We start from the raw sequence: 26,600 nt of genomic DNA on the forward strand, positions 1-26,600 counted from the left end.
AGTCCTATAGGAAGTTCTGAAAATGTCATTAAATAGTTCCAACAGTTTTTATTTATGTATATAGTTATGTATGTATATATTTATGTATATATTTATTTATGTATTTATGTATAGTCTGATCACAATGCAAAAACTAATGAAAAAAAAAAAAGAAATCTAACTCCTGGTTCTCCAGACCCTAGTAAGGGCCTTCACAAATCAGCAGCCTGATATTCACAGATGTATCAACATTTGCAATAGCACGTTGGTGGAATGAGACGTGCAGACAAGGAAATTCTTCTCAAGCTGAAGGTATCTCAAATCAGCTTAATAAAATAGCATGTTTAGATTCTCTATAAAGGGAATGGATTATTAGTTTACATTCCCCTGTCACTAGGTATTTTTCCTTGCTCTTTGATGCTGGCAATTGGTTATTTCCCCTGAGGCACTACAGTGATGCATTTACATGTCACCACATCCCAGATTCAACATGGCAGGGTGACGTAAAAATTCAAGCATATCTGAGGGCTGACAACTTCTGCCTTACAAATATCCTGTGTTTCTCTCAAGTCAGCGCAGGGTTTGCTCTGCTAAATAAAAATACAACTCTAATTCCTGTTAGCCAAAGGTGACAGAAGGGAAAGGGGGATAAGGTTTTCAGTTTCACTGAGTGCATAAGGTAGAACGTTGAGAAGATCCAACACTGCATCTTTTCATGACCTTTTCATTTCTTTTCTTCAGCTAGACAGCTTCTTATTTGGACATCCCAAATCAGTGACATATGAAATGACATAAGACCCTGGCCACGGGTCACATTGGAGTAGTTTCTAAAGGTGTAATCTGAATCTAGGAGCAGGTGTCCAGGACACCATAGTTATTTTCAGGATACTATATCTATTTCTCTCTTAACTACTCCCCCAGCCAGATGTATTTAGTAATTCTCAATGGATTTCTCTTCCTAGAAGTTGTCTCACCTCCTTCTGTACTATACACGTTCTTAACAAGTTCAAAATCCTTCAAGGAAGATTTCACCATCCCACACATCAACAGATCAAATACCCTTTTGTTTCTTGTAAATGTTGCTCCCAGTATACTTTCCTGCCCCTAACTACTTGCTAAGGAAGCACAAGCAACTGCTGTACATTTTCTCCTAATAGGCAGTCTGCACTTCTTTTGTGCTGAGAAGACAGTCAGTAAATAGGGCAGATCTTTAGATTATTATTTTAAAGCATTTGCAGAGTTTTCCCAAGGGTCCAGCCCTACAATCATGACAGTAGTAATTACAGAAATTTGACTTCTCATAACCTCTTGCAATTAAAACCCTTAATTGCTTCAGAGAGCACATAAAAGAACCCCTGTCATTTTGCCACACTCAACAATCTAAGGGAAGAAAAAAAAAAAATAAAAGAAAAAACCAACCGAACAAAAACAAACCAAAACCCTCACAGTAACAAAAAAAAAAAAAAACAAAACACAACATACCATCAGGGAGAGAAGAAACCCCAGAGAGAAGACAGATAGCCTGTCCAAATAGATCGGGCTGCCACATAGAGAGGTTAAGTATCAGGCAATATAAAAATGAAATTCTGAAGCCTAGTTCCAGTTCAAAGAGACAGGCTGCCTCGTTATCTTGAGATGTCTTCTCAAGGGGATTTATTGCAAGTCTGACAACTGCAAATGAGTTACAGAAAAGAGGCAGAATGATAATCACAACCACTACCTAAGAGTACGATACATAGTACAGTACTCAATAACAGGTTGTTATTGACAACCTGTAGCTTCTTCCTCTGACTTTAAATGGAGCTGATTTGGGACCATTCTTTATATGGATGTGGAACTACTTCATAAGAGGAAATCTATACCTCCAAAGTTGATGTATCTTTCTCCTGCTTGTGTGAAAGATGTCAACAGTAAATAAAACAAAGTTGATGGGTATGAAAATACACAAGTTTGGATCTCTTAATGTGTCAGTGTTCACAAAGGGACAGAGAATGAATCAGGGACTGAGTGTTGAAGTCTGCCTCCATTTTGGAGGCAAAAACTTATGTCTCTGAGCATTTATGTCTTTCTAATCCTAAACTGGACAGTTTGTCCTCAGATATCTTTTATTAGGAGATAAAGGTGTTTTGGGCCCTAACAATGCAGAACCATCTCTGGTGATCTCCATCTTGTGGAGGGGGAACACATGTACACACCACATTGTTGAAAGAAGTGATTCCAAGTCCCTGCTATATTTAATTATTCTTCTGTACTGTTCATTTCATCGTATTTTCATTCCAGACAACATTAGAAACTACAAAGACACAAAGCAGGAAGCTTGCAGCTCCCTGGGGATATGGATTGTTTCTTGAAAACCTCAATGAACTTTTACTCAAAGTATTTAGTGCAGAGGAAGGCTGGCAGGCAAAAGACTACATTTAGGAAGAACAAGTTATTTTAATTTGAGTAAGTAAATTGCTAAGAAGTGGGGAAAAGCAGGAAGATGGGAGAGAGAGATCAAGCTGTGAAAGCTGGAAGTACCTGAGAGTTGCTAGAGGAGATAAATAGCTGCAATAGAAAGGATGTTGGAAAACAACAGACTTATGGAGGCTGTTTCCTATAGAAGGATGTTCACCTAAGATTATGAGGAGTTGTGAGTGTGGCAAACTTTCCATGCACTTTGCATACACAAGTGTCACAGACACAGCACATAGTAGCTCATAAATCTTGCAAAAATGTGGTACAGCAGCCAACCTTCATCAACTATTACATTAAAATCATCACTTTTGTGAGGGAGATTGAAGGATGAGGGCACATCCTATCTATCTTAAATTGACAAAAGGGGCAGGATTCCTAGACCTTCAATCTAGCATTGACTGAATCAAGTGTTGTGATAACAGAGTTTCACTGCTTGGGGCCATGTTATACCCAGACAATACCCGTCGGTTTTTTGTTGTTGTTTCTTTTTTTTTTTTTCTCCCCTTTAGGAAGGCCTTACCATTACCCAGCTGGTAAAAAAAGCAATGACCTAAGAAGCAGATCAGGGCTCTTTCTTCCCCTTAGGAAATAAGGTGAGGGGAAGAGCAATTTAACACAGTTCATAAGATTTGTTCCTTAGAGTCCTGAGTCAGAGCAACCAAACTTGAGGTTATTAAAGCAAAGTATCTTAGTCTCAGGCCAGAGGAGCATCCCTGAAGCAGTTCTCCAAAGGCACAATCTCAGACAAAAGGCAGATATCTAAGCGTGGTGCAGGAGTGTGGCACAAGTTAAACAAAGAGCTGAGTTTTTTTTACAATTTGTCAAACCTGCATGGGAGTGCACTGTTCCCTCCTCTTATGAACTAAAATGTTCTTTATTTTGCCTATGATATACTTATACGTATCTTTAATTTTGGACATCATTAGATGCGAAGTTACATTTATGTTAACAAGCTGGATAAGACTGTAGTTGCTTCTACTTTATGACTACTTTCCCACATTTAGAGACACTAGTGTCAGGTCAATGGCTCTTAGAACTGCCAAAACACTGAGTATAAGAGTCAGCACAAAGGAGAATATTGCCAATAATAAAAGTTTATTCTTCTTTATAATACCAAAAAAATAGCAGAACAAAATTTTGCTACTACTGTACTCCACAACAATGATGGGGAATGGTTGAGAAATTTTCTTTCATCTGGGTTAATCAGAAGAAAGAAAAAAAAAAAAAAGTCTCTATGACTTCTATCATGCCATCAAAAAGACACATTTTAGTCTTGGAAAAGGAATTAAAAGTTTTCTCCAAACAAATTCTAATACAACTGGAAAGTAAATAAATGATTTAATTTCCAGATTTGCCTCTCAATAACTCTCACCACAGCAGCCAGCACTGGCTGGTGTTAGCCTCAGCAATATTTTAACAAGCTAATTATGCCCATAGCTATCTAAATCTGAACTCCACTTATTCATTACAGCCAGCAGCACCAACAGCATGGAAGTAAAGAATTAAAAAATACTTTATTGTTTCTTACCACAGTATAGATCTGAGGTTTGCGCCTTTTTGCCAGGTCAATTATATTGACTCCGTTGTAATAAAGGTTCTCAATGCACCCATGGAAATTTTTCCTCTGAAAGGTTCCTGGTTTTCCCGGGACAGGAATCCCTCCGAAACTGAGCTTTTATAAAGAATAAGAGCAGTATTTAGTTATCACCCAATAAACAAGACAGCAGAGCCCCACTCCATGCACCCAGCCAGGATTTTATCCAAGAACCAAGTCACATTAACAGCAACGTCTCAAAGCACCAAACAGGACCTGGCTGCCAAACAGGGAATTATAGACTGTACAGCATTACAGCTGTTTGGTCTAAAATACTCGCACGCGGTGTTTGGGACTGAGCAGTGTAATGGAGAAGTTCTGCAGGTTACACATTTAAACAAAACTTCTGCTGTGTTGTTGTCTAAATACTGAAAGATGTTAGTACTGTGCAGATTACACCTCATCATTCATCTGGAGGGCTGAAAGTCCTAGAAGGACAAGGAGTCTAAAAAAAATAAAGCCTCCAAAATGCTCAGAGTACAATTACTTTAGATTCCTAAGGAGAGAACAAACAAACAAAAATAAAACATGAACCACAAAAACACAAAAATCAAGCCACATGACCCAAAAAACTTCTGATAACCCTATTTGCATTTTTCAGATAACAGAGTTCGTTTCTACTTATCTTCCCTGACCTTTTTGGCAAAGTCTTACTGGTGGTACCACTGGGTTTTTATTAATTTTTCACATCACAGCAAGGAGCGTAATGAGTGCTATAATGCAGGTGGGGATCCTGCAGCCAGCACACCTCACAGTGCTTCCAGTGCATCAGGAGTTGTGCTGCAATCCTACTGCACCCACTGCAGCGAGGACACGCGTTGCTGTGCGGCACTGCTGCCACGCTGATGGCTGCTGGAACCTGGTCAGCCTTATTCGTCTGTCACTACTCGTAATGGCTTACCTCAGCTCATTATCGCAAAAATAAAGGGAAAATTTGGAATTATTTTTCTTCCCACTCCACCTAAAATGCTGGGATACATAAGCAAATGAAACCTCCCTGAATAACCTTGAAAATAATTCTCTGAAAACAAGTCCTTAATGAACTTGCACTTAAGTTGTATTAATTGATCTCTTCAGAAAAATAAAAAGTGAACAGACTTCTACTTTACATCACTTGCAGGTTTCTTATTGGCATGAGGACTTATGGGGTAGCAATGTTTCTTTCCAGGGAGAATCATTAGTCCTTAAAACACCAGACCTTCCTTTTTTCACATTCTATTCTTAAGGTCAGTTGCTTGGGGACTCTGTACTGGGTCTTAAAACCAGAAGAAAAAATTGAATATACATTATACCACTGCATTCTTAAGAAAACAGTTTCCATTGTGATTGGCAATAATTTTAATTACCAAACTAATGGTTTTGTTACCCTCAGTAAGGCCTTTAATTCCTGAACTGTGCTGAGAGAAACTTTCAGTAGATGTCATGGCTGTAATGTTTAATTGAAAGATTGCCCTATTGCAAAAGGAAAGAAAACACACGCTGCGAAAAACTAAGCACAAGGGGCCAGGACTGAGTGTCACAGAGGTCAGTCATGATGCTGACCTGCAACAACTGAAAATCTGCTCTATCATCTGTTTTGGAACATCTGGAAAAATGTTCTGCAAATTATATTGGAGCCTGAAATTTTCCTATTTGGCATCAACCTTGTAGCAAGAAGCAAGGAATTTTATTGCTTTTGAAATTTGCAAAGCTGCTCCATTATTTGGCTTTTCTCAACTTCATTTCAATAGCAGTTACAACTTTGGCCCTTGCTAGTTCAGTTTGAAGTTGTTCCAGAATCTCACTGCCCAAAATGTTAGGACCTTTTTCCTACTTCCCTACCAAATGTGCTCATGTTTTGGTATAGAAGAATTCAAGAGTGTCAGGGGACAGGTACCACCCTCTGCATCCTGCTTTGTGAAATGCAAAATGGGAAATTTGACTGGAACATGAGAGGAGCAGAGAGCAAATACCTGCCGTTGCTGAGCCGTCTGCGTTTGTCCCTTGGGTGTGCTGAAAATCGATCCTTTCTAGAGAAATTAATCCAAAGTGCAGGGGGGAAACTTGTGGTCTCTTAAGCAATGAACCGTGACAGCTCAATGCATCCAGACAGGGTGATGGCTCTGACTGTGCAAGCATGACCCTGTGCCTTGTGAGCTAGCAAGACTCAGTAGACAAGGGCATGGGGATAAAAATGAACACGAATAATTTGCAAGCAGTTGTACATTGGTGGGGGAAACAGATGTTAACTGGCTTGCACATAGATGTGATTTTTAGGCATTTTTTTACCCACTATCAGCTGTAAGCATTGAACTGCTGGAGTGATATAAACTGCACCCGGCCACACCTTGGCCTCATCACAGGGGAGCACACCAGCCTCGAGTTTTCTGGGCAGGAAGGAAGTTTCCTCTGCTTGATCCTTCCTTGACTGAGGTGATCTGGTTCCCTAGACCAGCATCACAACCCCAGATGTGAAGGGACCTGGGTCAGAGCTAGCTGTCTCAACAGCCATGCTCAGGATCTTCCATTTCTAGAGTCTTTAGCTGCCCACTTCCATGTGGACAGCTGTAATCTGAGTATGTGGTGGCTGCACAGAGGCACAACTCAGACCTGGTATCCCCATGGCCAGGACAATCAGATGCTGGGATAATGCACAATTATGCCATTAAAATCATACTGGAGATGATGACACACCACCACTCCCTACAGATAAGTGCAGTTGTTCTCTGCAGATTTTATTAGAACCCAGGTAATACCTTTTAGTTTAGTTCAAAGTCTGCTGTACTTTGAAGTGTAAGCATAGTATTTGCCCAGAGACTGAGACTCTTATCTATAAACTTGCACTTACATAGCCTATGTTTGTTAACTATGAAAGGAGCTCTCTGGGAAAGAAATATTAAATAAATAAAAGATCTTTGCTAGAAAGAAACAGCTCACAGAGTGGTTGTTTTCTGCCATGTTCATTTTATATCAATTCAGCCTTATCTCTCAGGTTACAATCTAAAGGGCTTCACATACCTCATAATCAATATCCAAGTGATCTGAATCCCCCTTTGTTCGGAAATGCTGGGTGTGTTTGTCCACCGTGAAGTTCACTTGCTTGTTGAAGCGCTCTATGAGAACCGAATGCCATTGCTGGTCATCCAGGAGGCTGCCCAGGGTGACAGACATGTGGCTGTTACTGAAGTGCAGGTTAGAGTCCCCTGGAGAGGCAGAAGACACCAGAGTTACCTCCAGGCCCTTGACTGAAGGATGGGGACTCAAGGGGAACACAGCAATGCTCTTAGATGCAAACTGGAACTGTCTCCATTAGAAACAGACACTTGATAAAGTGTGCCTTGGATTCTTTGGATCTCTTATAGATATATGCCTCTATACACACATGCACACATACATACATTTCTTTCCCCCAAATACTTGTGGAAATCCAGGAGGTTTTTCTGATGCTGTACCCACACATTGCAGCATGCAGGGATCAACACTCTGCCTGTCCCCTTGCTTCTGCTGGGCATTCAAGGCCCTGGTGTTTTAAGAGCTCCCTTCAGGTTGCACCAAAATCTCCTATCAATTCACCTTAACAGACCACTCCTAACCCTTCAGTTTTAACTATGTGTTTTTTGTATTTTAACAAGAAAATTGCACATGTCCATTCTCAGAGAAAAATAGCCACAAGTCAATGAAGCAACAGGAACTCAAGTGTTTTGTTTAGCTCAAAAAATATGTTAAACCTGGCCTAGATATCCGAAAGTTTACATCGAGTCATAAAAATACTTAGGCCCTAACCCCAGTGATTTCAAGCACTCTTCTGTTTTCCAGCTAGATACACATTTGAACACTTCAGAGGCTCTCATTGAAAGAGAGTCTGTGTCCTTTTTCTATATTCAAACAGAATGGAGAGAACACATGCTCAAAAAATGTCAAGTAAGATGCAAGTAAATTCAAGAGCAGATATCAAAATCCTTGCCCATGACATGTGAATGCACAGAAGACTTGAAATGGCTAAAATCTGCACATTTGTGGCTACTGCTGGAAGAAAAAACCTCATCTCAAACTGTATATTCACAATGGCATTCCCTCTGGAAGAAGTAACATAATCTATTTAACTATACCATATTATTATGTTAGTGTGAAGCATTTGTAACAGTAGGACAAGACAATGGAGTCAAAGACTCCCACATTCAGAGGCTGGGGATGTAGCTACTTGGTCCAAATAACATATAAATACCAAATCAGAGAAATTATGTATTTTCATTTTCTATTATTTGATTAACTAATTAAATAAAAAGAAATAAAATACTAGCTGGAAACTAAACAACTAATGAGCTTATGTAAAATGAAATCCAATGTTTTAATCAGGATATTGGCATTTAAATTCTGTATTCTCAGTTATGATCACAGGATTGAAAAAATAAGAGCTTTTGCACTCTAAACCAAACTTCCTGGCAACACTATTCACAAAAATAATAACAAAACAAAACAAAAAAGTAAGGAATGAAAGAAACAGAACTTTTTTTTTTTTAAGTCACTGCTTGAAAACTTCATCAAGTAAAAGTCAAAACTTCAAAAATAGGCATTGAGCAGCTCAGCCTTGGTCAGCACTGGTTAGAAAAGCTGAGGTCTCTTCTTGTCTCAGCTATCATGTCCCGCATGACATCAGTCAAGCCTATTCTCTTTTGCTATTTGCCTATTCTCCCACCTTCTCTGACCAGTATTTAAGCCATGAGCTGAGGCACACAGCACATTTTGTTGATCTCAAATGAAGTTTCTAGATACTACCTAGTATAAATAATAGATTCATAAAAGCAAACCAAGACAATCCTTATTAAAGTAGCATACGAACCAATAATCCTAATTACCCTTACCCAGACTGATGTGTAAGGAGAGCTTCCCTTTCTGCAGTTCTAAGGTGATGTAGTCTCCACGCTGCCCTTCTCCATGGAATAAGACTCCATCCCCCTGCATGCTCTTGAACTTCAAGGAAACCACATCTTTGAAAGTGCTCATAAGCTTCTGATTGAACCTGTAGAGAAGTGAACTTCTGCCGTCAAAGTCTGCAATATCTGACTCTGGGGAAAAAAAGATTGCAAAATGAAGAGGAGAGGCAGCATCATGACAGAAACCATATTTTTTCAGTATCTTTTCAAATATCACTTGGACCCAGGTATTCTGAGTAGCATACATCCACAGGATGTACATGGCATCTGGGCAACAACTTTCCACCCACTTCCATTCCTCTCCCTCTCTTTGAGGAAAGGGAACAGAACACTAGGGATAAAACCAGGACTTCTCTGCCCTTGTCCTTCTCTCTCTCATGCAAGATTGCTTTCTCACTCAACTTTTTAGAACAGGCTCCTTCCACTGTATTCAGACCTTCCGAGCAACACCTAGGATGTTATTCATTACTTTGAATGCTTCAGTTCTTGTTTCATTTTTTGTAGCTACACAAGCACCTCTTGAGCTGTTTCTGCATGTTGGCCATGCCTGCATCCACCTTCGCATCCAAATAAGCATCATCTTAGCCTCTGAGGGTCGGCTGCTTGTTTGTGATGAGCATTTATCAACCATGTTTCTGCATGCAAATTGACAAGGCTGGCAGAAACAGTCAAATATCAATTCAAAAAGCTTTTGAAGGGATTTCATGGGAACGGGGCATCTAAACTGATTATACACCTTTGAAAATCCTATTAGAAACATATTTTCCCCTTCAGCCAGCCTCTAAAACACAATCATTGTGATGGGAAACAAGCTTTCAACTCTTCAGTTGCAGTTAATGTTTCCTTTGGCAGCAGTATCCTGCTGTACTCTATTTGCTTTATGAAATGATACTTTAAGCAAAATCCACTTTTAATAAAATTTTAAAAAATATCTATATGACCAGAAGACTTCGGGTATCTTTAAATACTTTAAAAGAATATGTTGTTTTCAAACATATAACTGACATACGTAAATTCAATTCTAGCTTCTATCCAAATGTAATTTGGAACAAATTATGGATAAAATACCTATGTGGAATAATAAATCTGTAAATTGATATTTCCTACTGTTAAGAAAAATATTAAAAAATAATAACAGGAGACAATGAAGAATCTGAACAAAGGTTTACTAAGCTACATAACTACTGAGATATACACATAAAGAAAAATACTATCTTCCTAGTAACCACGTTTTAATGATAATCCAATGTTATTAGTTTTCCATTTTCTTTTGAAAAATGACTAAATGTCCATATGAAAACCAGTCAGGACTTCCACGTCAGCAACTGCATTGTGATTAAAGTTGGAGATTTAAGCCACATAAGCTCCCTTGAGAGTTCTTCTATCCTTTTGAGCATTAATTGTAGTTCATTTGCCACTCCTTAAAACAGAAATAATATGTGTTACATTTTTTCTCCATTTTTATTTTTTTAAACTGGACCAATATTTAACTATTGAAATTATTATAAGTTCAGAAAATAAAAGATCTGCTAATGATTTGTTACCATGGAAACTACCATTGATAGGTTTGGCAGGCCAGTATGACAGTTTGTAGACAAGTTTGATGGCATACTTAAAAACTTACAGGGTGCTCAAAATTTAAATTTGATGCAAAAGTCTGTCATTTCAAAACTAGTTCCATTCCAAATCAAAAGACAACTGATTATTTCTTATGAGAATAAAACTACAAGGAAATTCAACCCTGGGAAAAATTCAGTCCAGAAAAAACAAAGACCAACTTCTCATCTATGATGTTAGCATTATAACATGTTGTTTAGCATCACACGCTTAACAGTTGCTAGCTTAGGAAGTATCGTGAATACCAAAGTATTCATGCCATCTGGTTTTACTGTTTTTTACTTCTGAATTAGGTGTTCAGAAACAGCTCCTTCAAAATTGCCGACTTCCCTCTATTGACAGTTTGACTGCCATTTTCTATAAAGGGAATTAAATTCATAGTTTAGTTCTTATGAATTTCCCCTAGCTACACTAAACACTTCAATTTGTTTAAAGTAAATTGCAAGTGTATCATAAAAATGGTTTCATTTCAACACAGGCAGGAATTAGGAAATGGCCTATAAAGAAGTTACAGTCTTTGATTTCCAGTGCATTTTGCAGTTCAAGTTGATTTTCCTCCTAGCTCTTAAACACAAAGTTACTGTAAGAGAGCACTGATTCCATGTGGTTGTAATAGTGACACTTTTTTTCTTCTTTTTAAAATCCAAGCTTTCAATCAGTTTGAATTCACAATTCAGTCCTTGTTCTTAATTCTACATTAAGCCACAATTTCTTGGGAGTATAACATAAAGAAAACTTGGTTATGGAAAGTTCTTCTTCGCTAATTATTGGTTGAGAGTACACTGGCCAATAAATAGTCCTTAACGAAATGGGAATATGTCAAATAAGTGCTAACACTTATAGCCAAAAGTCATTAGGGGTAGTTTGCATGACAACAAGTCATTATTTTCCTGTTAAAAATGAAAGATAACATTACAATTTAATACAGTCAGTCCAGAAAATCTGGGTTTTTTGCTTAGTGTTTATTTAGTCCATGTATGTCCATAATCCACTTGCAGCAAGAGAACAAGAATCAGAACTGTTCTAAGTCCCAGAAAACCTGTAGGAACAACAAACTAAAACACAACATGTCGTTTCATTCAGCACTCCCTGCTGGTTTACTTATGCTCCCTGAAAAGAGACTTTACTCAGTCTGGGTACTTTTATACACTGTCTTCATCAACAAGGCTACAAAATTCATTAAGATTGAGATCAGGCAAAATTCACTTATTTCCTGTTATTCTCTACTGATTAACAATTCAAACAGAGGCCTCTAATGTAAATACATTTATACTCGTGCTCACAGGTTAAATATAAATCATTCATCAAGCTTTTCTGAAATTCAGTAGAGGTTCTGGTCCCAAGGGTGCTGGTTATGTCATTCCACTTGAATTTCCTCTCCCAAGAGAGATCCAAACATTAAAGTCACATGGGAGTGAGTGGAAACACAGGAAGGTGCGGGCAGATTACCCAGCTAATTCAGCCTTATTTTTTTTTCCTTTGAAAAGGGAGGATGTGATCACAGGGCTCAACCTGTGGGACCAGCTGTGCTGAAAGAAACCAGGCTTGGACCAATGAGAGAGCATGGAGCTTACTTGTGCAGTAATCTGCTCCTGGCAACAGAGAGTACATACATTCATATTTACAAGGATGATCCTCCTAGTGATTTTGGAAAAAGTTAACACTTGGTAAAGTTATTCCAAAATACAAAAATAACTTCTAGGAACATTTGCAATTTGAGACAAACTTTTAGACTCTACTTGCATCTGTGAACAGAAGCTTTAACTCACTGCAGGAGGGAGGACTGTTCCTAGTCTGAACAGAGGTGTGTCCTGGCCACTCATGCCTTACTGGCTGGAGTGACTGTAACGTAAACTGACATCCCTCTCTATATCCCCATCAGACATACAATTCAAGGGATATATGTGGATAAGTACCTAAGAGGTAATCGTTCTGCTATGCAGCTTTATCCCTATCACAAATCTATGTCTGTTTCTTGATAAGCAATTGTTTAGGTATTTATTTAATGTGTTTTATTGCAACATGTTTTCTTCTATTTTATAGGAAGACAAAGAGAATGGAGGAAGGTTGGAGAAAAAAAAAAAAAAGGAGGGAAAAAAAGAGAGAAAGGAAAAAATATCAGTAAAAGTGTAATTTAATCAAAAAAGCACAATATTGGATCATATTCCCTGAAGCAATGACAGCAAAAGATGAGAAACCAGAATCCTAAACTGTGAATGAAGAACTTGCCTCTGAAAAGCAGAAGATGCCCTGCCTCACACCCTATCATTGTTTCTCCTGTGGTTTCCCAGCCTGTTAACAACATATACACCTGATACTGCCAACTCATTTTGGACCGTTAACCAGCTATAGAATATGATCAGCATCTTCAACACAGCTATAAATCTTATCCTATAAAAGCAATTGTGTCAGCAGATTTTTTTTTCCTGTGCTAAGCTAACAAGACTTTTGCCAAGTATAAAGATAGAGCTATTCCCCTCTCACCGCCTCCAGTATCCAAAATAATTGGTTTGCCATTTGTCTGAACACACCCTCTGTTGCAGCTCTGGTTGTCTCTTACTATCACACTGCTTCTGGAGCCACTGCTGCAAAGGCACAGTGAGAGCTTACACATACCTCGGCATGGAAAGTTCCATTTAACTCATCACAAATCCTTTCCTGAAATGGAAACATCAATGTATGTTTTCAGATCAAGAACATGTCATTCCTTTTTCAGTACCTATTTTGAGGATGTGAGATAGAATCTTTACAGGAATTTCAAATAAATATAATTAATTTTATTTTAAATGCATAGTTTCTAAATAAGAAAGTAAACAACAAGCATGTGTCATCTGTGAATTCCAGTTGATTTGATGGTCTTGGAGTACTTTGTTGCATGAGAACTCCAATCTGCATAGCACAAGGTCAAGCACATTCAGGTGTCTGAAACAGCTTTGCTGTTAAAAACATGTAATGTTCTAAAAGAGGGAAAAAAAAAAAAAAAAAAAAAAAGAGAGAAAGAGAGAAGGAAGTTCTCTTGTTTGATAGAGAAGTTTTTGGAATAATTAATAATAGTAAATTACTCCTAGCAGCAGTAATAAACAACAGCAAGTGCCATTCAGCAGTTCAGTGCAATCATGTTAAGTTAGCCACTGCAGCATCCATTGTACATAGCAGTTAATCTCTAATATGATTATTCAGTATTTTTTGTTACTGTGTTCTGACAGAGTGTTTGGTGACCTTCAGGACCTGATGCCTTCCACATGTCCCCCACTAAACAGTCATCATTGAAAGCTGCATTTGCCAAAAGTTTGCACAAGGTTATGTACCTGGGACCTCTTCATCAGAGTGTGCTGCACTGGACAGCAATACTCCAAAATTGAGAGATTAGAGCCTTGTGCTGGCACAAGAGTGTCACATTCACCTAGCTCTGCCATCACAAAAATGCTTAAGCAGCAGTGAAGCCAGAGACCTCTCCTACAGCTGTCATCTTTTGCTCAAATACGTAAGGTTAAAAAGGAGCTGATGTGAGGAAAAGACTATCCAAGGAACCACAGGCTATTTTGCATGCCTTGGTGTATCACAGTGAGGTACCCAGCTGTATGTTTGGCAGTAGTCCCAGGTTTTTAGCAGATGTGCAACAGCACATTAAGTTCAGATGGCCTAAGCTGTCAGTTTCTTCAAACTTAAGTTTCAGCCAACTTATGAATGTCACTACTCACACAAAAAGGACCTCCAGCTTGCCTGTAAATGAAACCTTTACTCCCACAGTTTTCTGCCCCAGATATTAAAATAAACAACTCTGTTTTCAGATCAGGTGCCATGCTTCAGGGGCAGCATTTGCCTGAAAGGTGGAATGGACAACCAGCAGTCCAGCAACATCTGAATTTCAACCTGCTTCCACAAGTAGGCTGAGAGGTAGAAATGACACTGAAGTGACACAAGAACTTTTGTGCAGAATTTGGTTCCCTCTGTGTTCCCCCATGCACAGGTTCTCTTGTTATCTTTAAGACTGCATCTAAAGATAAAATGCTGGAGAAAATATCTTCTTTTACTTCAGTGGACTTAAACACTCTGGGTTGTTTACCTATAGAAGCCTTTAAGTCATTCCAACAGTGTAAAGAGGATGTGGCATAACTGGGAATTACCTTTTTACAGATTAATTTATATCAGCTGAAGCCTTTGGTAAAGGTAGGTCATAATAATGTCATTCCTACTCCGAACCTCACATCCTTTCTTCCATGTGCAAACAGAAACTTGCATGAAAGGTCGTCTCTTACAGATGGTGCACATTTGAGTGATTTGTTCTTCTTCTAACTCCATTTCCTTCCCATCTTGTCCAACAGTCTGTCTCTCATGATTTTTTTTTAGACTCTTTTCAAACTATTAATACATTTCTTGTGCCAGAATTGAACATGGTAGATGAGTCTGTATGCTGTCAAACATTGCAAAATGTAGTTATGTAGGTGTACACCAGCTCAAGATCTGCTGCAGTTATTCTGTCAGTATAACAATAAAGATGACATTTTATAAATGATCATACATCTTTTGTACAGTGGTGGAGTGCTTGGGTGAGGAGTAGCCAAGACTGTGAAACTATCTGAGTAAAACTTGTAGACAGGTATTGCTTGGCATATGTAATTTGCCAGACAGAAATTTGAATGGTGCATTTATATAAATGGAATGAATATTTCAACATTGTAAAACTTTTATGAATCTCTTTATTTCTTTTCTGGCTTGCTTCAATCTCATACCTTAATTCCGCACGACCATTTTTATTTCCTGTAAATGCAGGGTGGCGGACAAAGATGAAGACCTAGATGATATCAGTGTAAGAAAACAGCCTGCAAGTCACTCTGAAGTCTCTTCATATGATAGGAAATACAACCACAATGTGACATTAAAGTAGTGCCCATGTAGTATTTCACATGGAGTAGCACAAAAACACATTCAGCTATAAAAGCTTCATAATTCAGTTCTGCTTCTATTTGTTGCATGTCTTTTTGAACTACAGTCTTCACTGCAGAGGTTTGGTCATCATTAGTGGAAGAAAGCTTTTTGAAACAGATGAGATAGCTGCTTTGGGATAATGTCATCAAGGGTAGTTGGTTTTGAATTATAGATTTCAGTTTCCAGGTATGGCTGGAGAAGGTCTTTTGCCCTAGTGACTATCCATCCAGACCAGGCTGTTGTGGGTTTGTATTTAAATGATAGTCCACAGTGCCCAAACATCAAAGTAGGTGGAGAAACAGCATTTTTAAAAGCTGGAAAGGAGCTTTTAGATCTACACACAGATCATAACAAAGATCTTCCTGTGAAATCATGTGAATTAGTCCTCAGACCCGAGTGTAGTGATGAGGCCATTGAGAGTCCTGTAGCTGTGCCTCTGTTCAATGGGATCACGTAAATCAAAAGTTTTAAGATGCTTCACTTTTCAATTCTGCTCAGATGAATTTAACCATCCCCCAAATATGGAGTTTTCCACTTTTTATCTTACAACCTTTTCTCTGCACCAGGCAGGACCAGATTAGGACCTAATCTAAGTCTAATCTAAATACAGAGATGTACACATACAGTAGTGTCGCATGATGGTGACTTGTGCCACACCACACTGAATTTACTGGTAAAATACTGTTAATCCCCTGAACTCTCCTCAGCAAAATCTCACCTGTCTACAGCAGTGTCTCAAGTCATGCTTGATGATTTCAGAAATAAACCCCCAGCTTCCTGAGAAACAAATACTGGACTTGTGTTTCCTCATTTGTGGACCTGGTCTTGTTTTTATGCCTGGGAGCAACACTGGTCCTTTATGTTCACACTCTTCCATAGTGATAGGTCTTACATCTGCAGAAGTATACCACAATAACTATGCAACCAAAATGCCTCAAGGTAACAATGTTTATAGTCTGATCCAAAGCCCAGGTGAACAAAATGGTGCAGACCATATGTATCACAGAGGATCATCACCATGTCTTATGAAGAAGATTGCCAAAGAAAACACCCATGCATAAACAGTTGATGCAGCAGATCAGTCCTCTTCTCTCTGGAGCTATAAAGTCATAATCTTCAAATGGAAATACTAGCAGCACTCTCAACAACTAGTTAAGTTGCCTTAAAACCAAAAATTAACTATTTAAGAAAACAGTGGTATCTTTCCTAAACAAAGCCCCAAAAAAGATCTCAAGTAACTCTGTGCCCCCCAGCAGGGTGGGAGATTTTGCAGTATCTTACTGTCTCACACTGGCAAGAAGCAGAAAATCACTCTGCAGTGGGCTCAGCAAGCTCCACCAGCTGAGCTGGATGGGCCAGTGCATCCCCGAGGAGAAAGGTAAGAACAAGTATTGAGAAAATAAGAGATAGCTATGTGTTTCATGTTATATTTGAACTCCTAAAACTTGTGCTGGACCCCTTTCATGGCACTAACAGCTTCAATAAAAACCTCTTTGAGAAAGTGTGAGTTAAAGTGTAGCCACTTACTATAGGAGCAGCCGAAGACCTCAACTCTCAGTCCTATCCGTCCACCGACATTCCACTTCAGAGGAACAAAGCGCAAGAATCGGGCTTTCATGGAGTGCAGGAACTTGTGGTGAACCACACTGTCAGCATTGCTGTTCCCTGTGAAAACCTGGAAGGACAGAGAGCCTTGATGAGACACTGAGCACTGAGAGTTGAATGCTGAACTCATAACTAAGGATGGGAATACTTACAAAGAGAAGGACCCCTCTTCCTGATCCTCTGTCTCACAAATTACTTAAAATAATTTAAATTGATCGCCCAGTTTTCTTCCAAGTGCTGTCTCTCTTCTGGAGGGAAAGGAGGGAGACAGAAGCATGCAGAGGACCTCAGTATGGTGGGTGAATGTAAACAGGGAGTTTAAAAAGGATGTTGTAGAAGGCGATGTTACAGAAGATGCTGCATAATTTCTCCAAACCCAGGATATTCCTGTGCACCACAACTCCCCATCAACTCCTAACATACCTACAGTTCCTTCAGTGCAATGAAGGATGGGGCCCAGTTTAGTGTTTGATGCAATCAGGGTAGCAGAAAAAGATGTTCACGAGGCACTGAGGTTGGCCAGCGCCTGGGAAGGTGAATGTGAAAGTGTACATCTAGATACACCACAGAAAACTCAGGCAAGACGCATGAAGAGATGAAAGCTTGAGTCAGTACACAGGAGAGTCAGCATTTTGACTGTGTTTGCACCCAAGAGTGTTAAAGCTTGCAAACAATAATAATTTAACTTTTTTCCTTGCCTGTTTGATTAATTGCCTGCAACTGTCAGCCAAAATTAATGGTCCTACTCAGAAATATCACTCAACAAGAAGAAATTCTCTCATGGATGAAGAATGACTGCAGGATTTCAAAGACAAACCTTAAGACAAGCAGCCAAGCTCTGATCCTGCCTGAAGCTTTTAAAATTCATCTTTACATGCTTACTCTGTGTAATTGGTCTAGGAATATCATAGACTTCCTGCAGTCTTCAGAACATTTGAATAACTCAGCTAGGATTAAAATTTGAAGCTAAGTCTCATAAGAAATGAAAACCGAAGTCAGAACTCTCTCAAAAAAAATCTCACAGGAAAGCTGTATTTGCAAGAGAGGTCCTTCTCTTTGTATGTATAAAATTTCACCACAAAAAGTAGTACTGGTTTTAAACTCTTCTGCAGCTCAAAAGCTGGCACCAGTCACCTATGCAATGTGAGCACAAATCAGAATAACTCCAGTAAAGTAGACCTACATTCCTGATGGTCAAAGGATAAGTTAAAGAAACTAAAGGTTTTGTCTCCACTCTGAAAAAAAGATTAATTACCAGCTGTTTCAATTTTTACTCATATGCAAACATCCCAACTTTTTCCCAAATGTTGTTAAAAATGGTATAAAACTTCAATGTGTTCTTGTTTTACTAAGCCCACTGTGCTACAGTTTTATTAGAACTATATTCAATAAAAAATATCCTTGAACATTTCTGAGGCACAACACTTTGAAACCATACCATGATTTTTTCATTTCACCTTATAAACTCTTATCTGGAAAAAATTTCTTATATGCAATAAACTTTATTTTCCACCCAGTCATGAATGCAAAAGACAGCATATATCTCAATTCTTAAAACATTCTTTTCAAGTCCATTTCATTACTTACATTACTTGCCTCTGAAGATGAACAATTTTTACTGAAGTGATCTCTCACAACGCCAGTTAGTGAAGTGAGGAAGGGCCCTTCTAAACATGCAATCTGCAAAGTTATTTTTATTAGGAGGTTACCAGGCTGAAAAAGGTATATAATTCTGCTACAGAATCCCAGCTTTTCCCAAAGCTTTGTTTATCCTGTACCTCTTATTCTGAACTTTTTATGCACAAGATCTTGTTTTCTACAACAATATTCAGCTGTATCATATAACTAAGAATTTTTGATGGGGATTCTTGTTGTTCTTAACTCAAAGGTAACCACGAACAGCAGTTCAGCCACCTTGTCATCAGCTATGTTTTGAGGATTGCCACAAGTAGCACTTCAAGGTGTCCTGAGCCTAGTCATACCACTTTCCAGATAGAAGCCAAATCCAAATTCCAGCAGAGAGTATTTCAGAGGCTTTTATTCCTTATATTTCAAGTGGAAAATCTTGTTCTTCTCAGTAATGAAACTGTCAGCAGAGAGTGGCAGAGTCAGAGCTGTGGCAGTGCTCACATTTCTATTAAGACACTTGTGGCCATACAAGATGGACAAAGGGGAGTGGTGGTGTTGTTTGTTTGCTTAGAAAGCTCATCCTCTTGGAATCCTGCAATTATGTAAAAATTTCACCTTTCATAAGGCAACAAAGAAGAAGGAAGAAAGAAGAAAAAGAACAGAGGGAGAGCAAAAAGTTTCCAGTCCTCCCAGTTGTGAAGGAAAGCTTAAAATGCAGTGACTAGAATGCAAATGAAAGGTAAAAAATAGAGACAAAATAAAAAGTACACCTTAATATAACAATACTGTTAAACAGGGGTCTGTGTTGTTTTTTTTTTTTTTTCTCATAATCTTCTCATACAAAGGTTGTCAACATGGTACATTGCATCACTTACCCATAAGGTAATAACTTTTTTGTTTATATATTAAAAAAAAAACCCAAAACACAAAAACAAACAAACAAAAAAAGGCAAACCAAAACAAAACCAACCAAAAAAACACCCAACACAACACATTCTGGGAGAAAGACCAAGTTGAAAAGCACACTGTAGAAATATCTCATTGCAACTACAAAATAATGAGAACTAGGTGATTTGTGAATGCAACGGCATGCTGAACAGCCCACACACTCCTGCCTGGAAAGCAGCAGGGAGGCAGCCTGTGCTGGCACACGCCAGGATGCTGTGATCAGTGGGCTCTTGTGACCCCTGGAAAAATCACAGAGGCTGTTCATGACTACCTGTAACTGTTGCTAAGGACGGTTTTGACACCTCTCTTGCAGGGCAAACCTAGAAAGACATTTTTTTAAAAGCTTGTGCAAACCACATATCCAAGCATAATGCACAGGAACATCACCACTGCTCACACACACACAGGCAGCCCCCTGCCTCCAGGCAATGGTGTGTACAGCACACTCCAGGGGGCACCTTAGCAAAGGAGCTTTGTGGTTTTGCCAGGTAAAACAGAGACAGCTGTACCCTGCTCTCTGCAAGCAGATCCAGGTGCCCATCCACAGACATCTGTGCTAATTTCCTTCACAACACCTCAAGGAAGAGCCAGAATTACCAGCATTCAGCCTCCAAACCAGTTGACTCCAAACCTGATGTGCAACTAAGTAAAAGTCCTTCCCACATTGAAATAGTCATGTTGGTAAAAATAAACCCTTCGAAAATCCAATACATCCCCCTTACAACAGTGTTTCTCAATCTTCTCTAATAACCTAAGAGCCACCTAAACTTTTTTTTGGAGAAAAAAATTCCATAGGCAATGCTGTACGCATTGACCCACAACTATGAGACAGTTTTGCATGCAGCCAGCACATCACTGTGTGCTGCTGACTGTGGGGTGTCACTGTGTATGCCTTTAGGATTGCTTTGATTTTTTTTTTTTCCAACTCCCACTGCTATACAAGATCACCTTCTGATGTTTTATGGACCACCTGTAGGCTGTAAAAGACTGATTGAATAACACCAACTGCCACAGATGGTCACTTGAAAACTTAGATCCAGAACTGACACAGAAATAATCCATCCATTAAGAAGATGAAACAAGGATGCAGCACCAGATTTCCTAGCCCTGGAGGTTCAAGTATTGATTAACTATAAACTTATAGGTGAGAATAGGAGAAATACTTCCTCTTGAGAAACAGCAACTATTGCAATTTGATGTTGATAGGGGTTAAATCACAGGAACAAAACAACAAGCTAGAGAAGAAAACAAAGCACTCATGCCATTTCCCATGCAACACAGTTGCTCTGGGAGAGAGCATAACACTAAAATCTCTGGTTTCTTACAAGCACTGTAAACATAATAGACTGATGATTTACCTGGGAAATTCTGCTTCTGGCATACTACAGGGCTTATAAATCAAAAAGCTCCATTAGTTCCAAATATTGCCACCAGCTTCTTGAAGGCAAAAGCATTTCCCTAGCACTGGCAGCTGGAAGGTTAACAGCCTGCCAGGGGCAGGGCTGATTCTTGGACCAAGCTTGTTTCATGATGCCTGGCTGCGTGGCACCCTGCAATGACACAGACCACGACACCACAGTAATATTTTATGAGGCTTTTTTTATGAGCCAGCAAAGGCAGGTCCCACTGGCATGAAGAGGTGAGGTAAGAACAGCTGCAGCAGTTCGGAGCAGGGTGCGACTAGCACAGTGCTGCCCCTTTGGCAGCAGCCCTCAGCACATAAGAAAGAGTAAGAATGAGACAAGCATATACAGCACTTTTCTCAATCCTCAACTCACCTGGTTCATGAGTTAAACCGAAGTGAAACAAAACAGAATTCCAGCTTAGATGAAAAAGAAAACTTTCAAAAGTTTACATCTCAAAACCATCATTGTTACCTGAAACTTAGATGTTTTTTCCCTCAGGAAAAAACACTTCAAATGAATGGGTTGTTTATACACCTCTCTCAAATCAGGGGGATCCCAAAAGCTGTTCAAGGGCAGTTCAGGAAAATGTCATACAACTGTGGTGAAACACGACTGTTGTTTAATAACTCTGAAGACATACATTTGTTTCTCTACCTCATGTATCTATGCCGGATCACACCAGTGAGATCTGATATGCTAAACTTTAGATCGCCCTTTGGCCAGACCCTTAGACTGGTCTCTACTTCTAGATAAACAAATGGAAATAAGGTGCAAGAAGAGTGTCTGTTCATGAAAGCCTAATCAATTCAAAAGATAGCGTCAGATGTAGGACTTCATCTTGGTTTCCCCTGCACGCACACTCTGCACAGCAAATGGCAAATTATTTACAGAGCTGCAGGAGGTAGTTCCCATAACGACTCTGCTGAATATATTTTGCTCTCCCACTTTGTTAGGCAGGTAATGGGATGGGTTCAAAATGAGTATGCAAGCAGCAACACAGGCACAATCAGCCCTGAACAGTGAGTAGGCAGACCTGAGGTTAACTACCTTCCAGGGGAGATATTTTAAGACATATTGAATACTCTCATTTCTGTCAAAGTCACTCTGATGAACTGAGCTAAGGAAAAAAAAAATCAGATTATGAATGTGCAGAGGGCACATAACACAGATGTTAGCAATTTACAGCATTTCAACCTTCATGGAAAGAAATACAAGCATGGAAAAGTGCGCTACACCTTCAAATCTCACCCATGACATTGCAGTATGCTGCCTCCAGTGCCTGAAGAAATAAGGACAGGAAATCACCTAATTCAAGCTATCCAGCAGCTTAGTGAAGGAATCAAAGTGAGATGAAAAGCAGCTAAATATGTCATAAATCCCAAAACCGAAATACGTAAATGTAAACTATCATTCTCCCTTTTAAACTTCCGTACTAGGATGAGAAAGATCATGAGCTAGGAGTTAGCACTGTGATACACAACATATGCCTCCTAGGACCTCTTCAAATGTTTGAGTGTACATGCACTTTAAAGAAAACATGAATTTCCAACTAAGAAACAACATGAAAATCTGAAACAGGAAGGAGAAAGCATTGCCTAGTTTTTCACATTTTCGAGGTTGAAATAAACTCTGACTCAAGGATAGCTTTTCTCCAGAGGCAATAGGATTTTAGTTCTGATTAAATTTGTATCACCTGGGATGTAACTTAATGGAACTATTGAGTGTGGATACTAAATCCAGATTTTGGGGAAGCCAGTGCCTGAAACCAAATTACAGCAAGGGTTTTTAGTTTCTGCCTGTGTGTGTGGAAAGAGACAGAATGTGACAAGGACACAATACAGCTACAAATGCACCATATGGAAACTCAGCAGCCTTTGATTTTAATGGGATGCTAGAGGTTGTTTTCCACAGAATAATCATACTGTATCAGTGCCTGCTAGAAACACCTTCGGCCTGGACAGCTTTGTGTGACTTTTTATAACAACGAAGATTAAAAAAATTCATTTAGTTTCTGCTGTGAATCAAAAGCAGCTGTTAGTTCAGGCAATTCTAGAAACTTCCCCCTTCACCTCAGCCCAGTCCTACAACATAAAGAGATAACACACAGATTAAAAAAAAGTGTATTAAAAAAATACAACTTCAAAGTCTAAATGTTCTTTCTACATTTCACCTTTCCTACATACTGTGCATGTCAACAGTGAAAAATATTGCTTTGCTTTGCTTGTGTAATGAAAAAAGCCCTGCCCAACACATCAGACCAGAACTGTAAGTACCTTGCTATGAAGAAAAGCAGTTAAATGGCTTTGCTGTCATCTCAATTGCCCAGTGTCCAGACTGGGAGCTGCTGAAAGCTCCACCTCATTTGATGGGTGCATTAGGAGCTGCCCTCCAGCACAGGAATCATGACAGGACCCAGCCTGCGGGAGCTGCTGTCTTTCAGCATGATGTGACCTTAAAAATCCTTTTACTGTTAGAGGTGATCAGACCATAGGAAAAGGATGACAAGGAGAGCTGCTCAGCTCCTTAAAGAGCTGCAGTTTAGATCTTTGCTTTTACCTACCACACAGACACATTTTGCACATGACAGCAATCCCATGCATTATGTTTTCTCGCTTACCTTTCTCAAGAGGCAAGTTAAATTTTCTTCCCATTTTCTTTCAACTAGTCTCTAATAATAAAGTATATTTTTTACTTCAAGTACAGGAAACTTGCCTGCTTTAAAGAGTCAGTGGGATCCTTTTCCACTGATCTAAACAGGTTCTTCTTTCCTAACAGCAGCTAAATTTTAGTCTTTGAAACACCCATCCTTGATAAGAAGCTCAAAATCAACATCCCTTGGCACAGTGTCAGAGCTGCTATTAGGGAGGAGCAGAGGGAAAATAATTGCAAGAGGCACCTGTCAAAATTATCTTCTCATAACATTATCTGAGGAAGTGACAGCTTCCCTTGCCATTCCTCCACCCCCAATGGAAAAAAAAAAAAAAAAAAAAAGGGTTTACAAAGAGGTAATTTAACTTTCCCATACCAGAGGAATTAAAACAAATGGTGGCAGGATGGGTTATCAAGCATGGGTCCTACTGGGAAATACGCATCACATTTGTCACTTAATGAGGGGATGTCTGCTGTGCTCCAGCAATGCAATGTCCACCTGGGTTCCTAAGCATCAGTTAATCACCTCAGAGCTACTGGCAGTTTCTGTGGGTAGCAGAGTAGTCCAGGGGAGAGAAGATACAATAATGCAGCAGGGCCCATACTCCTTCAATACTGCCTTGAATAATCTGCTCAAGTGGGCAGTTATTTCCCTCTGCTCTACCCCATTACACTGAATACAGACACTTTGCTCTGGTTAGTTACTTTCCAAATACAGGAACAAATATTGTTAACAACATGATTAGCCTCAGAGAGATGACTGCTCAGTGGAAACCACATTTATATTAAGGACGTTGTTTATTATCCTTGTGCTAACAGTAGAATTATTCATGGATTTTCCAATAAAAACCAGATTTTCTACACTATTAAAATATCTTGCAAGAGAAAATGTTTTTTTATTTTTTTTTTAAAGAGTGTCCATTAAGACAATTGATGCAATATTTTGGTTTAGACAGGTCTGTATCAATTCAGAAAACACCAGTTTAATAATGATGACGTTAAAAATATGAAATTTCTTGAGTCCATTCAGGACAATAAAAAGATTCTATTTAGACAAAAGAAAATGAAACAAAATATTGCAGAACTTTTGAATCTGTTGTGTCTCTTTCTATCAATTTTCTTCCATTTTTATTTACTCATAGCAAGTTCTAATTTATTTTCTTTTGTTTGTTCAGCAGCACCTGTCAAAATGCTGGATTTCTATGTTGGAATGGACAGTCTGATCTTCAAACAGTTTGAATAAATTAGTGTCAATCTGCTTCCAGAGTCAGTACGTTGGCAAAGTCCACCAGATCAGAGACCATTCCCGATAGGTAGCATGGGTATGGTGAGCTCTTCTGAAGGAAAGAAAATATTTGCCAAATGGATAACATACAAGCTATATTACTTGACTGGAGGACTAGAATATGGTCCCTGTTCTCTTCTGTTTACTCATACAGATGTAGCCCAAGTGTCTTATCCAACTCATAGGTAGGCAGGCTGCCATTCTTCTCAGCAACGGACCAAGTGCAATTTCCCTGCCCTACTGAGACCTTTTTTGCATACATATGTGATGTCGCATCTCACATATACTTGCACTTCAGTGACGGAGAATTTATCCCCATCTTTAGGTTTTAGAATCAGCTCTGTCTCTGAAGCACTTGCAGGTGAAGTTGTTATCGCTGTTATTATCACTGCTACATAAATTAATAATAATGGAAGCAAGAAGCAGCAAAATTAAACCCGTAAATTATAAGTCCAAGCTAAAAGTCAGCAGCTAATTCCTGTTTCTGCTCAGCCTCCTGTAGTTTATCTTAAAGGCAATCCTACATATAGATAGTATTTTAAGCTGTATCACAGCAAAGGATAAATATTTCCCCAGTACCTTGACTAGATTAAGCTCAGCCAACAGACTGCAACTGCTCTTTCCACTGCCAGCATTAATCATATATTTCAGCTGTTCTTCTGCATAAATCTCACAGAGACCTTCATGATTTACATTAAATTAGTGGGATTAACAATGCAGTGAATGTGTTTATGTCTGGCAATGTTGGGGAACTCTGGGAACCTTCCCTGTACTTAACTTCACCAAAGTGCATTTAAATAACTAGTCCTGTACACTTGGTATCTCTCTGGTTATAATTTGCCAGATAGATGCAGCAAGATGAGACCAGAGAGGTGTTAGTTATTCCAAGCAACAGTGACCTCAGCTGAATATTGTGCTTCATTATCTTACATTATTTCCCTGTTACGAAGTTTGATGGCATTTTCATTTGGATCAGTAAAGTAATATCCTGTGGAAGAAGATAAATAGGTAGGCTTGATTTTCTCCAGTGTTTTATAATGCACTGAAATGCACATGCATTCACACATTTTTCCCTATACACTGCCTTCCATATTTCTTTTTTCTCCTTTGAATAGAAGAAAGTTCATATCCTAGCTAAGAATACAACAGTTAACATCTCAAAAGTGCACTGTAGACTCATCTCACTCTGGTGTTCAGCTTATTCAAGATCATCTCTCAGGAATGCCATCCTCATAAACTACACAAATATGAGGTTACAGATGATACTAACAACAGTGATTGTTTCTAAGGGTTGTTATAAACTGCTTACACAAACAGTATTAACTGCAAATTAAAAAAAAAAACTGGTATAAATCATGATCGCACCCTTTAGAGCAGTGAAACCGTGCTGATGTACGTTGGCCATAGCCTTGGCCTACTGAGGCACACAGACTCCTCTGTTACCACAGGAGGGTTAAATCTAATTGACACAGCTTCCTCCTACAAAACTATTACTGTAATATTTGCAGCATACTTTATTTAATACTTGTCATTCCACTTTCACATTGGGGTCCGTCACTGAACCACATTAAATTAATCTTCAGGACACT

The 26,600-nt window shown here is 39.0% G+C and overlaps 1 protein-coding gene across 1 annotated transcript in view; it reads right to left on the bottom strand.

The window, feature by feature from the left end:
- Positions 1-26,600, bottom strand: part of CNTNAP5 (contactin associated protein family member 5) — a gene marked incomplete at its 5' end in the record, with an annotated part of 271,482 nt that overhangs the window by 132,893 nt on the left and 111,989 nt on the right. Inside the window, 4 exons of the mRNA XM_080346433.1 lie at positions 3,965-4,108; positions 7,028-7,212; positions 8,872-9,075; positions 17,017-17,164. Coding sequence (XP_080202559.1) covers positions 3,965-4,108; positions 7,028-7,212; positions 8,872-9,075; positions 17,017-17,164 — 681 coding nt within the window. The remainder of the gene's footprint in view (positions 1-3,964; positions 4,109-7,027; positions 7,213-8,871; positions 9,076-17,016; positions 17,165-26,600) is intronic.

Source organism: Nesoenas mayeri (genome assembly GCF_963082525.1).
Source record: "Nesoenas mayeri genome assembly, chromosome: 6".
In the NCBI taxonomy this organism is placed as follows: domain Eukaryota; kingdom Metazoa; phylum Chordata; class Aves; order Columbiformes; family Columbidae; genus Nesoenas; species Nesoenas mayeri.